General features: G+C 48.7%; 1 protein-coding gene across 1 annotated transcript; it reads left to right on the top strand.

Moving 5' to 3' along the window:
• Window positions 1–504: 504 nt before the first annotated feature.
• On the top strand, window positions 505–3,980 carry LOC133444876 (uncharacterized). The gene is made up of 2 exons (XM_061722771.1): window positions 505–1,809; window positions 1,856–3,980. Exons 1-2 carry the CDS (start codon window positions 505–507, stop codon window positions 3,971–3,973), a joined length of 3,423 nt encoding a protein of 1,140 aa, XP_061578755.1. The 3' UTR covers window positions 3,974–3,980.
• The last annotated feature ends 10,287 nt before the right edge of the window (window positions 3,981–14,267 follow it).

Genomic DNA, 14,267 nt, shown 5'->3' with positions numbered 1-14,267 from the left:
GCGCACGTTGTGCCCTCTAAGGCTGTGGCTGTCAAGCCATCTTACCTCTCCCTTTCTCCATCGGGAGGATCCGAGCGCCCGTGTGTCGGGCTGGCTCGCTCCCCAGCCACACAAACGGTCTTGAATTGTTTGTGCTGAGCTGATTCCTCCACATGCTAGATGTCCCAGCCGCGGTCAGTGGTCCGCCCACTGCTCTCGTCTGTTGGTTCCTAGCCTGGCTTGGTGAGTATTTTTTACTTAAGCTTTAAAAAAAAAATATATATATATATATATATAAATTTTAAAATATATATATATTAAAAAAAAAAAAAAAAAAAAAAGCTAGTCCAGAGGTTCCGGACGCGTTCTGTGGCGGCCACAGTTCTCGCTTGGATTGCCTGGCTCCACACTGAATTGTTTGGATTAAGAACAGTGGTGTGAGGAGTCTGTTAGATGTTCTGATCGAGTCTCGGTTCTCGCCCAGATTTCCTAACTTGACCCTTTTATTTTTTGGAGGAAGCGATGATGGCTTGTACATCATGTGGCACTCTACTGTTGGTAGAGGATGGCCATGAATTGTGCCCCCAGTGTCTGGGGGTGGGGCACCTGAGGGAGGCCCTGTCTGACCCCTGCATCAACTGCAGCATTTTGCCGCTCTCGGTGAGAGAGGACCGGCTGCGTCAGGTGGAAGGCCTCCTCTTTAGGAGCGACCTCCCACCCTCTGGGCCCGCTCATGTCAGTGCAGGTTCCCGCAAAAAGCACCGGGACAAGCGCAGAGCGGGGCCCCATGACGAGCGCAGTGGCCCTACGCAGAAGAAGGCGAAGGATGCTCCCTCACGCAGTGAGATGGAGGATTTACGGGCTGAACTGGAGCAGCTTAAGGCCTTAGTGAGGGAGCGGGCTCTGCCCTCCCCACCTCTGGCGGTCCCCTGGGAGTCAGATTGTGGAGACGATGCTATGTCTACCAGGGCTTCAAACTCCATGTTTCAAGGCCGTGACAGTGTGTTTAGCTCTGGCGAGTATCCCTCCCCTGAGCTGCCGTGTCTGGTGGTTGACCCAGCTAGCATACAGGCAGAGGCTGGCTCGGAGACATCCCTCAGGAGCTCTGGGAGCACTGAGCTGGGAGAGGGCCCCTGCCCTTTGCAGGCAACACTACGTGCAGCCCTGGCTAAGGTCGGGCTGGATGATGCGCCCGCTGCCCAACCGGCGAGCAACCCATTCTTTCGCCGGACTCCTGTAGCCCCGCCCTTTGATGTCCCGCCCTCGCCTGCTTTTTTGCAGGAGCTGCGGCGCTGCTGGGCAGATCCAAAGGCGTTTGCCTACCATGGCAAGGATGCGAGGACTTTGGCCTCCATGCGCCAGGCGGAGCAACATGGCCTGGTTCACATGCCTCCCGTGGACCCGTGTATCGCCTCACTGGTCCTTTCACCAGATGAGGCGCTCAAAGATAAGGCCCGCTGTCCTAGGCCTCAGTGCCGGGTAACGGATAGCCTTCTCTCGACGGCTTATGATGCAGCAGGCCGCATGGCTCGCATTGGAAACTCCCTCTCCGTGCTCCTCCTCGCCCAGTCCCAGATGTTGCAGTCGGAGCATGAGGGCGGGGAGTTGGGTGACACTAACGACGCTGCGCTCCAAGCCTTCGGGCTGATGACCAGAGAGCTTGGCCGCCTGATGTCCACCCTGGTGGTGACGCGGCGTCAGGTGTGGCTGGCGCAGGCACCCATGTCTGATGATTGCAGGCAGACGCTACGGAAGCTTCCGGTAGTGCCGGGCCAGTTGTTTGGGCCAGAGGCAGAACAGGCGTTGGAGCGCAGGAAGCAGTCGGGTCAGGCATCAGAGGCCTGGGGTCGTCGGAGTGCGAGCATGGGACCCCCAGCTCAGCACTCCAGGAGACGGGGCGCACAAGACCTGCGCCGCTCACATCCCCCGAGCCCCCCTCCGCAGCCCTGGCAGCACAGCCGGGTTGCTGGGGGTGGTGGGCGTCAGCCCAGGGGCGCACACCCTCCACCTCGCCGGTCTCAGCGCGTGCAGGGGCAACACCAGCGTCCCCCCAAACCCCCAAATAATCCTCGAGGCACTCTATGAGGGCCTCGGGCCGGCGGTGGGCAGGTTTTCACATCAGCACCTGGCCTATTGGGCAGCCCATTCTCCAGATGTATGGGTTTTGAGAACACTGTCCCAGGGCTACAGGTTGCAGTTCCGCCGCCGGCCCCCACCACCCTCCGGGGTCAGGGAAACCTCGGTCAGAGACCGCGGGAGGGCCCTGTGTTTGTCACAGGAGATAGCCAAACTCTTGGACAAAAAGGCCATCACAAGAGTTCACCCACATACACAGAGCAGTGGGTTTTACTCAACATACTTCCTCATTCCGAAGAAAGACACTTCTCTTCGGCCTGTGCTGGACCTTCGGGGTCTGAACCAGTACCTGAAGGTCCTCCCATTTCGGATGCTGCGTACACGCGACGTCCTTCAATCTGTCACTCCAGGGGAGTGGTTCACCTCCATAGACCTCAAGGACGCCTACTTTCACGTCCCAATACACCCAGACCACAGACGGTTTCTCAGTTTTGCCTTTCAAGGCCACGCCTACCAGTTCACCGTCCTGCCTTTCGGCCTGTCCCTGGCTCCTCGCATCTTCACCAGATGCATGAGGGCGGCCTTGACATCGCTATGCCTGTCGGGAGTAAAGATTCTCCCATATCTGGACGACTGGCTTATATGCGCCCCCTCGCTCCAGGAGGCGGAGCTGATGACATCCAGGGTCCTCACACATATCGAGGCTCTGGGCATGTCGGTAAATTGGGAGAAGAGCTTGTTGCGTCCTACGCAGCAGACCACCTTCATCGGCCTGTCCCTCGATTCCGTGTCAATGCAGGCACGCCTTACTGCAGAGCGGGCACAGCGGATTCAGGACCTGCTACGGTCCTTCCGCCTCGGGATGAGGTTGCCCGTCCACGCATGGCTCCGACTGCTGGGGATGCTGTCGGCGGCCTCGGCTGTGACACCTCTGGGGCTGCTGCACCTGCGCCCCCTGCAGATGTGGTTCAACAGCCTCCAGATGGACCCTCGCCTTCACAGGTGGGTCAAGGTCAAGGTTACCCACCAGTGCCTTATTCATCTCCACCGGTGGCGGGACAGCACCTTTCTATTGCACGGTGTTCCTCTCGGCTCAGTCCCTTCGAGGCGAGAGGTGGTGACAACAGATGCCTCACCTCAGGGTTGGGGTGCGGTATGGCAGAAGAGGTCAGTCCAGGGGGTTTGGGGCCCTCTGTGGCGGGGACGGCACATCAATGTCCTAGAACTCCGGACTGTCTACTTGGCGCTGAGGCACTTCTTGCCCTTTCTCAGGGGCAAGCATGTCCTCGTCCGGACAGACAACACTTCGACAGTGTTTCATGTCAACCACCAGGGGGGAACCAGGTCGCTGGAGTCCCTGAACGAGGCCCGGAGGTTGTGGATGTGGGCTCATCCTCAATTGGCCTCCTTGAGGGCAATGCACCTCCCTGGCAGAGCCAACGTGGTGGCGGATTCCCTCTCACGCCGGCAGCTGCCCCCGGGGGACTGGCGGTTGCACCCCCAGGTGGTGCGAATGATTTGGGATCGATACGGGGAAGCCCGTGTGGATCTGTTCGCCTCGGAGTGTACGACTCATTGTCCACTGTGGTTCTCCTTGGCAGAGACCAGTGCCCCGCTCGGGATGGACGCTCTCGCCAACACTTGGCCGAGAGGCCTCCTTTATGCGTTCCCTCCGATTCCCCTGGTGATGCCCACGCTTCACAGGGTGAGATTATCGGGTCACAGGGTCCTCCTGGTGGCGCCCAAGTGGCCCTCGAGGATTTGGTTCTCCACGCTCCTCAGCCTGTTGGACGGGGAGCCTTGGCAGCTCCCAGTACGGTCGGACCTCCTGTCCCAGCTGGGCGGGGAGGTATGGCATCCCTCTCCGAGCCTCCTTCAACTCTGGGCCTGGCCGTTGAGAGGGAAGGGTCATTCTTGACGCACCTTGAGCCCTCGGTATGTGAGACCTTGCAGAATGCTAGAGCTCCTTCCACAAGAAGGGTGTATTCGCATTGCTGGGCCGCTTTCTCCTCCTGGTGCAGGGACGGGGGTTTTGACCCGATCTCCTGTCCGTTACAAATTGTACTGCGGTACCTGCAGTATCTGTTTGAGGCGGGCCGGGCGGCCTCGACCTTGAAGGTGCACGTAGCGGCTATTTCTGTCCACCATGGCCACATCGATGGTAGACCAGTTGGTGCGCATTACTGGGTGGCACAGTTTCTGCGGGGTGCCAGGAGACTGCGCCCCCCCAGAGTGCAGCGTGCAGCAGCATGGGACCTGCCGCTGGTCCTGCAGGCCTTGGGCGAGGCACCCTTTGAGCCTATGGCAGGGGGGTCCTTGAGGACGACGTCATGGAAGACCGCCTTTCTGTTGGCTGTTACGTCTGCCAAGCGTGTGAGCGAGCTCCACGCCCTTTCAGTCAGTCCTACGTGCCTTCGGTGGAAGGCAGACAGCTCAGGAGTGACCCTGTGGCCAAATGTCGCTTTCCTGCCAAAGGTGTTACCCCCTGACCATGCCAATCAGGCCATAGAGTTGGCAGCATACCATCCTCCCCCGTTTGAGTCCCGGCTGGAGGAGCGGGCTAATTTGCTGTGCCCAGTCCGGGCGTTGCAGCTCTACCTTCAGGCAACACAGAGCTTTCGACGCTCTGAGCAGTTGTTTGTGTGCTACAGGGGGGCGCACAAGGGCCGTGCCCTGTCGAAGCAACGTCTCTCCCACTGGATTGTTGAAGCAATCAAACAGGCTTATGACGTGGCAGGTAGACCTGCCCCTTCAGGCGTTGTCTGTCATTCCACCAGGGGTGTGGCCACTTCCTGGGCGGCAATGAGAGGGGTACCGTTGTCTGAGATCTGTGCAGCGGCATCCTGGACGGTGCCGTGCACCTTCTCCAGGTTCTATCGCCTTAACGTGGCCTCTGGGTCCACGCTGGCTTCGGCCGTTCTGCCTTTGGCTTCTGCGGCTGACCACTAGGTGGGTGTTGTTCCTCGTGACAGTGCTGGTATGAGTCATCCACTCTGTTTACTGCCACTGGCAGTCTGGAAGGAATGAAACAGAACGTAAGTTACGGATGTAACTATGGTTCTGTGAATTCCTGGATGACTGCCAGTCACACCGGTCACTCCGAACTTCCTGCGAGAAGATTCTGGGAGGCCGGATGTAGTCTACCGGGCGGTATTTATAGACGCACAGGTAGCCTACACGTCACTCACGTGACACTGTTGTTATTAAATCTCGACCTGCGCGGAGCGCGAGGAGACATATCCACTCTGTTTACTGCCACTGGCAGTCATCCAGGAATTCACAGAACCATAGTTACATCCGTAACTTACGATAATGGACTCACCATGAACAGTAGTTTTAGAAGCAGCTGCAGCACCTGATATGTGTTTATTGACACAGTTTCTGTCTTGTTAAGCTCTCTGAATTAATAACAGCAGTTTGCATGAGTTTTTGGTGTTCTGTTCTTTCTTGGCATATTTCTTTTTTTTTTTGGTTTGTTGGTTTCGTATTCTTTCTGGTTTTTAATAATAGATTTTTTTCACACAATAAATTAGGTTCAGTTGATTACAATTCTATTTATGTAATGTCTGTTATAATACGAATTGTCTCAAGGCACTTTTCACAGACCCTGAACCTAACACCTGAGCAAATATTAAAGAAAGAATGGTAAGCAAAAAAAACAAAAGGATATTCAGTGAGGGTTTTTTTTGTTTTTTTTTATTCCCTAACCCTATTCTATAGTTATAGTATATAGTTGTAATTTTGTTCCTGACCTGTCAGGAGACCTCCTTAGTGTTTTTTATTTTAAAGAAGAATGATCACACTGTAAAAACACTACATTAAAAGTGACAGCCCTGCTATGTACTCTACAAAATAAAAGCTTGTAAGTTTTGTACGTTTTGTTTGTTGGTGAGTTCAGTGACTCATGGAGGTTATTTAATCCAACCGGATGTTTCAAATTGAGTCAGTTGAGTTTGAGTTTTGAGATTTGGGGATTTTCTTTGAATTTTGTGTGTGAAAATTCCTGTCACTGCACGTCAGACCTGTCCAACGTCATTCCTGAACAAATACTTGTGAGAATCCAGTGGGTCAGACTCCAGCTAAGTTTAGATTCAGCACCTGCTGGATCATTTTTTAAACTGCTAGGTGGACCGGGGTCTCAGGTCTTCCTGGCAAAACAAGGTAAAGGAAGACTAAGAATGCAGCTGAATGCATGTTTAAGCTCTACCACAAAAATGCTCAATCTCAATATTACTTGATTTCAAGGAAAATACTTCTGTTCTCATATTTGTCTGTAATACTTTTCATCACACACTGATGTCTTGTTATGTCTTGAGTACAGAAACACACGGATACACAACACAGGACTTGACACAACCAAGGATGGAAATTAGCAACAGATGCAAGGAGATGTCACAGAGCAGCTGCATTGGACAATGTGTGGTTGTGTTGCGGTAACGTATAGGGCTGGTTTGAGGCTGAGAAGCTGGTTTTAGATGAAACGAGTGTCCCACAAATGTGCGTGAGGATGCACCATGGCTGGATAATCACATCAGCTTGTTGCTGTCAGCCTTTGTGCTGCTGCGGGACAGAAGTCCTGATTACAGTCCTGCAGCAGCTCTGAAAACACAGACAACCACTGTAAGCCTACTGTAATCTAATTACTCCCCCATGTAACACAACATTATAATAAACTACTGTTTGATCTTTAGTAATCATATTACACATAATGAGGCAGTGAAACGTGCACCCAGAACCGTGTCGGCCTGGAGGGAAACACTTCATCTGAACATACTTTAATAAATGACACATCTCACTTGGCTATTCAAAAATATTGATAAAGGTTCAAATGAACATCACAATACAAAATGACTCTATCAAGAAGCATAGAGCTTAATTCACATTGTAAGCAAATAAATAGGAACATATATATATATATATATATGCTCCTATTTATATTACTATATATATGGATGACTTTGGGGGAGTTTTTCTTATACATTCTTGTCAACATGAGATTTGCAAATCTTTACTGATAAAGTTTATACAAGAGCTATTTAATGTTTGTATATTGTAAATAATTATTTAAATAGTCAGCAGGTGATGTTAATGATGATCTGGTCCAAAAGGAGTTAAAGGTAGAGCAAAAAATTATCGACATGTTGAAAATTGATGGCTAGTAACACATTAAATTGTGGCGAGCTGACGAGCAGAAATGTGAATCATCTTAAGTGCATTCTGTATGTGTTGGCAGGGTTATGCAGCAGGCGGCTTGGCGTGGTAAACCAGAATAAAGATATACACCGCAAAAACGGGAATAACAGAGCTTCATTCAGTCTTTCGTTTCACTCGATCCAACAACTGCAATCAGCTGTGGATGCGCAGCCATTTATTGACACACCCACAAATCACAGCACCTGTCTGGGCAATCAGATCAACCAATTAACAAGTGACACACAGCTTGAGTTCAAACAAACACAAATAATGAGAGCACTCTCAGTCTCAACACCCCCACTTGCTCTCACATTATTCAAAAAAAACTTAATTAACTCCAAACATAAATTCATCAAACTGTTTCAACTTAAATTTTGTTGCAGGTTTGGTAAATAGGTCTGCAACCATTTCATTGGTCTGACAATACGTCAAGATCATTTTCCCATTGTTTACAGTGGATCGAATGAAGTGGTACTTGATATCCACATGTTTACACCTCTGTCTGCTGACAGGATTTTTAGCTAAACAAACCGTGCCTTGGTTGTCCTCGTATACCTTAGGTATTGCATATGGATGCTTATCAATCCCCTCTAGGAAATGAGTAAGGTATAGGCACTCTTGGATAGTAGCAGCGAGTGCTATATACTCTGACTCACAAGTGGACAGTGCTACCGTTGGCTGCTTTTTGGTTTTCCATGACACTAAAGCGCCACCTTTGGTTAAGCTCACACAGTAACCAGATGTACTTCGTCTATCAGAGGTATCAGCAGCCCAATCTGCATCACTGTACGCTTGTATCCCTAGGTTCTCATCACTTCGCCTGTAACATAGTACTTTGTCACTTGTACCTTTTAGATACCTTAGGACATGTTTAACTGTACCCCATTGCTGTTCTGTCGGTTTAGAGAAATATTGTGACAGTTTGCTTATTATAAAGCTCAAATCAGGTCTGGTACAGACAGTCAGATAGATGAGGCTTCCTACCGCCTCTCTGTATCTTGTGACATCACTCATGAGTACTGCATCATCCGTGTAGTTAAGTTTTTGCTCACACGGTGTGGATCTAGGTTTACAATTTTCCATGTCAAACCTCTCAAGGATTTTTCCCACATACTTTGTCTGAGACATTGTTACACAGTCTTCACTCTGGTTAAAATCAATACCAAGAAAATGTCCAAGTTTTCCCAGATCCTTCATTTTAAACCTTGCTGTAAGCATGTCTTTTACAACATTCAATGAATTTTCATCACTTGCTGCAATGAGTAAGTCGTCAATCCAAATAACCATGATCACCTTGTTCTGTTCCGTCTCCCTTGTGTAAACACAGTGGTCAGCTTGGTTCTGTACAAACTGGTTTTTGGTTAGATAGTCATGTAAAACTCTGTTCCAATTCCTGCCTGATTGTTTTAGCCCATACAGTGACCTTTCTAGTTTACAGACCAGCTTTTCATTTGTTTGAGATTGCACTTCATACCCCTCTGGTTGTTCCATGTAAATCTCCTTGTCTATCGGTGCATTTAAGTAGGCTGTTTTTACATCCATTTGGTGCAGAATCAAATTTTCATGTGCTGCTTTCTGCATTAGCACTCTGATGCTAGTCAAGTTAGCTGTGGGGGAAAAAGTCTCCACATAATCTACACCCATCTTTTGACTGTATCCTTTTGCAACATAGCGGGCCTTGTATTTCTCAGAACCATCAGGATTGTTTTTAATAGCATACACCCATCTACCCCCCACTACTTTCTTGCCCTCAGGTAGGCTAGTTAGGGTAAATGTGTTGTTCTCTCTAAGTGAATGCATCTCCTCATCCATCGCTCTGACCCACTCTGTTGACTTATCTGATGTTACAGCTTCTGTGAATGAAACTGGTATGTTACACATGACTCGATAACAGTAGTCTATGTTACTCCGAACTTGATCCATCTCCTCAGACGTATACTTAGGCATTCTACAATCTGTGTACCTGTCTGGCATCCTCCTTTCTCTAGAAGGGTAACGACTAACTTCACCAACTTCAGGCTCACACTTGACCTCTACTGGAACCGACTGGTGGCAACTTGCTTCAGACTTCACTTCATGTTCTAGTGGGACATGGTGCTCTGGACTCCTGGATTTGTACTGTACAAAGTCATCTATAGGCATAACATTCACTTGAGTCTGCTGCTCTACACCCATCTTGGCTACAAACTTTACCACCCTGTGCTTCTGCACTCTCTTAGTCTCAGGGAAGTAAATGATGTACGCCGGACTGTTTTTATCATACCCGATGAAAACACCCTTCTCACATCTTGGGTCTAGTTTTCTTTTATTTTGAACATAAACAAAACACTCTGACCCAAATTTCTGCATCCTAGATAAATTAGGCCTCTTGCCTGTCAATGCTTCTATTGGTGTCTGTTTTGTACGTTTGTTGAAACATCTGTTTCTAACCACAGCGGCAGTCTGAACTGCATAAGTCCACAGTTGTTTTGGCAGGTTGCTTTCAATAATCATACATCGTGCCATATCAAAAAGTGTGCGCCAGTTGCGCTCAGCAGTGCCATTCTGGTGGGGAGAGTAAGGTGCTGATTTTTCATGTCTAATCCCCTGTTTAATGAGTAGAGCCTGGTAACTTTTACCTGTGAATTCAGTACCATTGTCAGATCTGAAACATTTAACTTTACCATATGGCGCTACATCAGCCAGAAACTTCTCTGTTGCATGTAATGTGTCGCTTTTGTTTTTCAAAAAATACACAAACACTGTACTAGAAAAATCATCAGTAAATGAGAGGGCATATTTGTGCCCATCTCTCGACTCTGGGTGGATTGGCCCTGCCAAATCCGTGTGTACCAGTTCTAAAGGTGTTCTAGCTCTTGCGTCAGGATTTCTGTTTCTCGTTTGATAAAGTTTTCCCAGGGTGCACACTTCACAATGTGGAGGTTTGTTTATTGAACCTTTAATTTTCATCCCGTTAACCACACTCTGCAGTTTCTGAATGTCATCATAGTTGCAATGTCCAAGGACCTCATGCCAAGTCTGCATATCAAAACACCCCATGCACTGATCATCACATTCATCATTAGCATTCACTGTGTGCAAGTAATATAATCTGTCATGCACATGAATGCGGAATTTCGTACCGTCTCTGTGAATTAAATTGTCCTTCTCCTTTTTGAAAATCACTGTGGCCCCGTTGGCAGTAGCTGCCTTCACAGAAAAAATGTCTTGTGGATAGGATGGGATGTACAGGGCTTGTTTCAGTATAGTGTTTATTTGTCTGCCTCCGCTGTCAGTCAAACATACCTCTGCGTCACCGCGGCGCTCTGCAACCCCTTTGCATCTCGTACCGTCAGCCAGCTCTATGCAGTGTGTCTCAGCCTGGAACCCATCATCAAACCGCTTGAACTTTGTGTGGTCTGTGATGATATGCGAGGTAGCTCCGCAGTCGACCATCAGGCCCCTCACGTTGACACTGGCTGTCCCCTCACTCACTCGGAAGGCGTACTCTTGGTCCTCACCCGATGTCTCCCCGTAGACTTTACGTGCGTCATCTCGCTCGCTGCGCTGGCGCTGTTTCTTTCTGCAGGTGGTGTCCCGGTGCGTGGCGCTCCTGCAGTGACTGCACCACAGTTTACGCCTGCAGTCTCTGGAAAGGTGTCCTCTCAGGCCGCATCTGAAGCACGTCAGGTCTGCTGCTGCCCGGTCACCTGCGCTGTCGGGTCTCCCTCTTTGCTGCTGCATGCGCACCTTCATCACATTGTCAGCTGTTGCTGCAGCCCGCATCTTGTCTGTGTCCTCGTAGCTGCGCAACTTTGTTTTAAATTCAGCAAAAGTCATTGCCGCATCATACTGCGTGATATGGACAGAAAAAGGCTTGAATGACTCTGGCAAGCCTTTTAAAACCATAGCCACCAATAGTCCATCACTTAATATTTCTCCGGCATTTCTCAGAGCAGTGATTGCAGTTTCAGCGCGGATCACATATTCAGTGACACTTTCACTGTCTGATTTCTGAAGGGACGTCAGTTCTGTATAGAGATTGATGATACGTGGCTTGCCGCTACCTTGATAGTAGTCTCTCAAAATCTTTAGCGCTGCTCGCCCATCATCAGCCGCCTCTCTCATTATCAACGATAGGCTCTTGTCATCCAGAAATTGGATAAGTTCTGCATATGCCTCGGCATTCTTGGCTGCATCATCAACCAGCTCAGCTTCGTCGTCTGTCTCAGGATCATTTAAGATAACATCTTTCAGGCCTTGCAGACGAAGGTGGCCCAAGAATTTTGTCTCCCAAATCTCATAGTTCTTTTCATCGCCATTGAACTGAAGCCGGGACCAGCGGCTTGCGTCTGTAATCCTTTTACTCATGGTGTCAGCGTCGTCATCACACTCTCTGTGGGTTATTCTGGATTTTCTCTGGGCCCATAACCTGTTGGCAGGGTTATGCAGCAGGCGGCTTGGCGTGGTAAACCAGAATAAAGATATACACCGCAAAAACGGGAATAACAGAGCTTCATTCAGTCTTTCGTTTCACTCGATCCAACAACTGCAATCAGCTGTGGATGCGCAGCCATTTATTGACACACCCACAAATCACAGCACCTGTCTGGGCAATCAGATCAACCAATTAACAAGTGACACACAGCTTGAGTTCAAACAAACACAAATAATGAGAGCACTCTCAGTCTCAACAGTATGCAAAGAAACAAAAGTATAATTAAACATTGGAATCACATTGTTTGTTTTGTCACTGATTTGAAGTTGTAGAAACCTGTGTGTATACCTGGGGATCCCGCAGCCAGATGGCAACCATGAAGAGGACAAATACCTCAAAAGATTCAGGCAAATCCTAAAGAGCCAGCTGAACAGAAAGAACAAAGTAACGGCCTTCAGCACATATGCCATGCCAGTAATAAGGTACCCCACTGAATTAGTTACCTGGCCACAGGAAGAGGTTGAAGCTCCTCACCATGCACTGAGGATTTCATTCCAAGCCCAACACCACGAGACTGTAAACAATGTGGAAAGGGGGAGGCTGTGGATTAGTGAGCATCAATGTTGCCATCCAGGATAAAACAACAATGATCCAGGAACAAATCAAGAAGAGAGCCCCTAAGATCAAGCTGCTAGGTGAATGTCTCAGGCACCAGGAATCCAGTGCAGAAGAAGATGTGGAGGAGGAACCATAAAAGCCCTTGCACGGCACATCAGCAGAAGTGGCTGAAATCGAGAAATCCTACCAGTGACTGGAGAAGGCTGGACTGAAGGGCGGCATAGACACATTGATCATGGCAGAACAACAACAAGAACTAGACACAAAATTCCCTGGAAATTTTGAAGTGCCACGGGACTACTGCTGGATGATTGCGATTTTGATGACATTTCCTATATCAAACCATTCAAAAGTTATTGCAGAAAATAGGAACTATCACATATCGACCAATCAGAAGAAGGGGCGGGGCTAATTTGCACCAATTATGGTGAAGGACTCAATACAGAGTCCGATGACACCACCCACGACTCTCTATGTCAAACCATTCAAAGGTTATTGCAGAAAATTGGGATCGACCAATCAGAAAAAGGGGCGGGGCTAATTTGCACCAATTATAGTCAAGGACTCAAAACCGAGTCCGATGACACCACCCACGACTCTCTATGTCAAATCACATTTCTACGTGCAGGTATGAGAGAGCTAGGTGACTCAGAAAAAAGGTGATTTTTTTTTTACCTCCTCCCATATCCCCATTAGTTTGGAAATTCGGAAATGTTTTTGCACTTGGTGCGAAAACTATTTGTGCGATCGTTCTGAAAATTCACAGGACTGTAGTTAAATTCAGGGCCTACAACTTTATAAATCGGTTCAGAATTTTCCGAGAAACGGTGTGCGAGTGGTGAGGCCCCAAAGTTCTCCCAATGCGTTCTGGATGGCGCCAAAAGCGCACGTTTTCGCACGTTGCGCAAAAACGTGCGCACCAATCGCTAATAAAAGTCATACCACTCGATTCGCTGCGCCAGAGGCACTCCTCCGCCATTGCTATTGCATAGCTATGGAGGAGGAATGCCTCGTGGCGCAGCCGTGGCACTAACAAGCTCCAGGCTGTGCAAAGGTGCCCGAGAAACAATTCAGCACATAATAGCGGAATGCAAGATGCTGGGAGACAAAGCATACATGGAACGGCACAATCAGTTGGCGGTTATAGTGCACAGAAACATCTGCACTGAGTACGGGTTGGAAGTCTCAAAGTCAAGGTGGGGGGATACCAGATCCATCGATAAACTGGTGATGACTAATCAACTGGACATAGTGGTTGTCGATAAACTTAAGAAGAGACCAGTGGTGGTAATCCCAAGTGACAGCAATATCAAGAAGAAGGAACACGAGAAACTGGATTAATGCCAAAGGTTGAAGGTGTCAGGGTTTTGACATTTCCCCCAGTTTTGAGTTTCAGTTCTGTTCCTCCTGTTTCCCATCTGCCCTGATTGTCTGCACCTGTGTCTTGTTATCCCCTGTGCATATCTAGTCTTGTCTTTCCCCTTCTCCCTGTTCCGTACCTACTGTTTGCTCCCTCCATGTTCTCCTCGTCAGTTTTCTTGTTCGTGTTCCCAGTCCATTTTTTGATCCTGCTCAGCAGCGCTTTTTGTTTTGTTTTTGGTTCAATAAATCCTGCTTTGTGAACTCCTGCCCCCCCTCTCCTGTGTTTGGGGTATCAACAAACCGTGTGTGTGTGTGTGTGTGTGTGTGTGTGTGTGTGTGTGTGTGGAGACAGACAGACAGACAGAAACATCTGTTACAAACATTGTACAGTATATAAATTGTTATGGTACTGTACCTAAAGATGGGTGAAGTATGTAAGCAATTGCTTTTCGATCATTGCTGTTTTTCCTCCCCTGGTATCATGATGACACACAAGTGTAATGCTCCATGCCAGCAAACTGACATCTATGTACTTACAGAGGCCTGCACACTTGCTGATGATTAATTGACCAATTATTTTCAATTTGCAATACACGGCTCCTTAAATATGTACCGGTAGTTA

Source organism: Cololabis saira, chromosome 5, assembly GCF_033807715.1.
Source record: "Cololabis saira isolate AMF1-May2022 chromosome 5, fColSai1.1, whole genome shotgun sequence".
In the NCBI taxonomy this organism is placed as follows: Eukaryota; Metazoa; Chordata; class Actinopteri; order Beloniformes; family Belonidae; genus Cololabis; species Cololabis saira.
Note: the sequence above shows the minus strand (reverse complement) of the source record. Positions and strands in the feature narration are given on the sequence as shown.

Excerpts from the sequence above, each read along its gene's own strand:
- LOC133444876 (XM_061722771.1), top strand. The coding sequence starts at position 505 with ATGGCTTGTACATCATGTGGCACTCTACTGTTGGTAGAGGATGGCCAT. Across the intron at positions 1,810-1,855 it reads GCAGGAAGCAGTCGGGTCAG|CTCAGCACTCCAGGAGACGG; the intron begins GCATCAGAGGCC and ends TGGGACCCCCAG.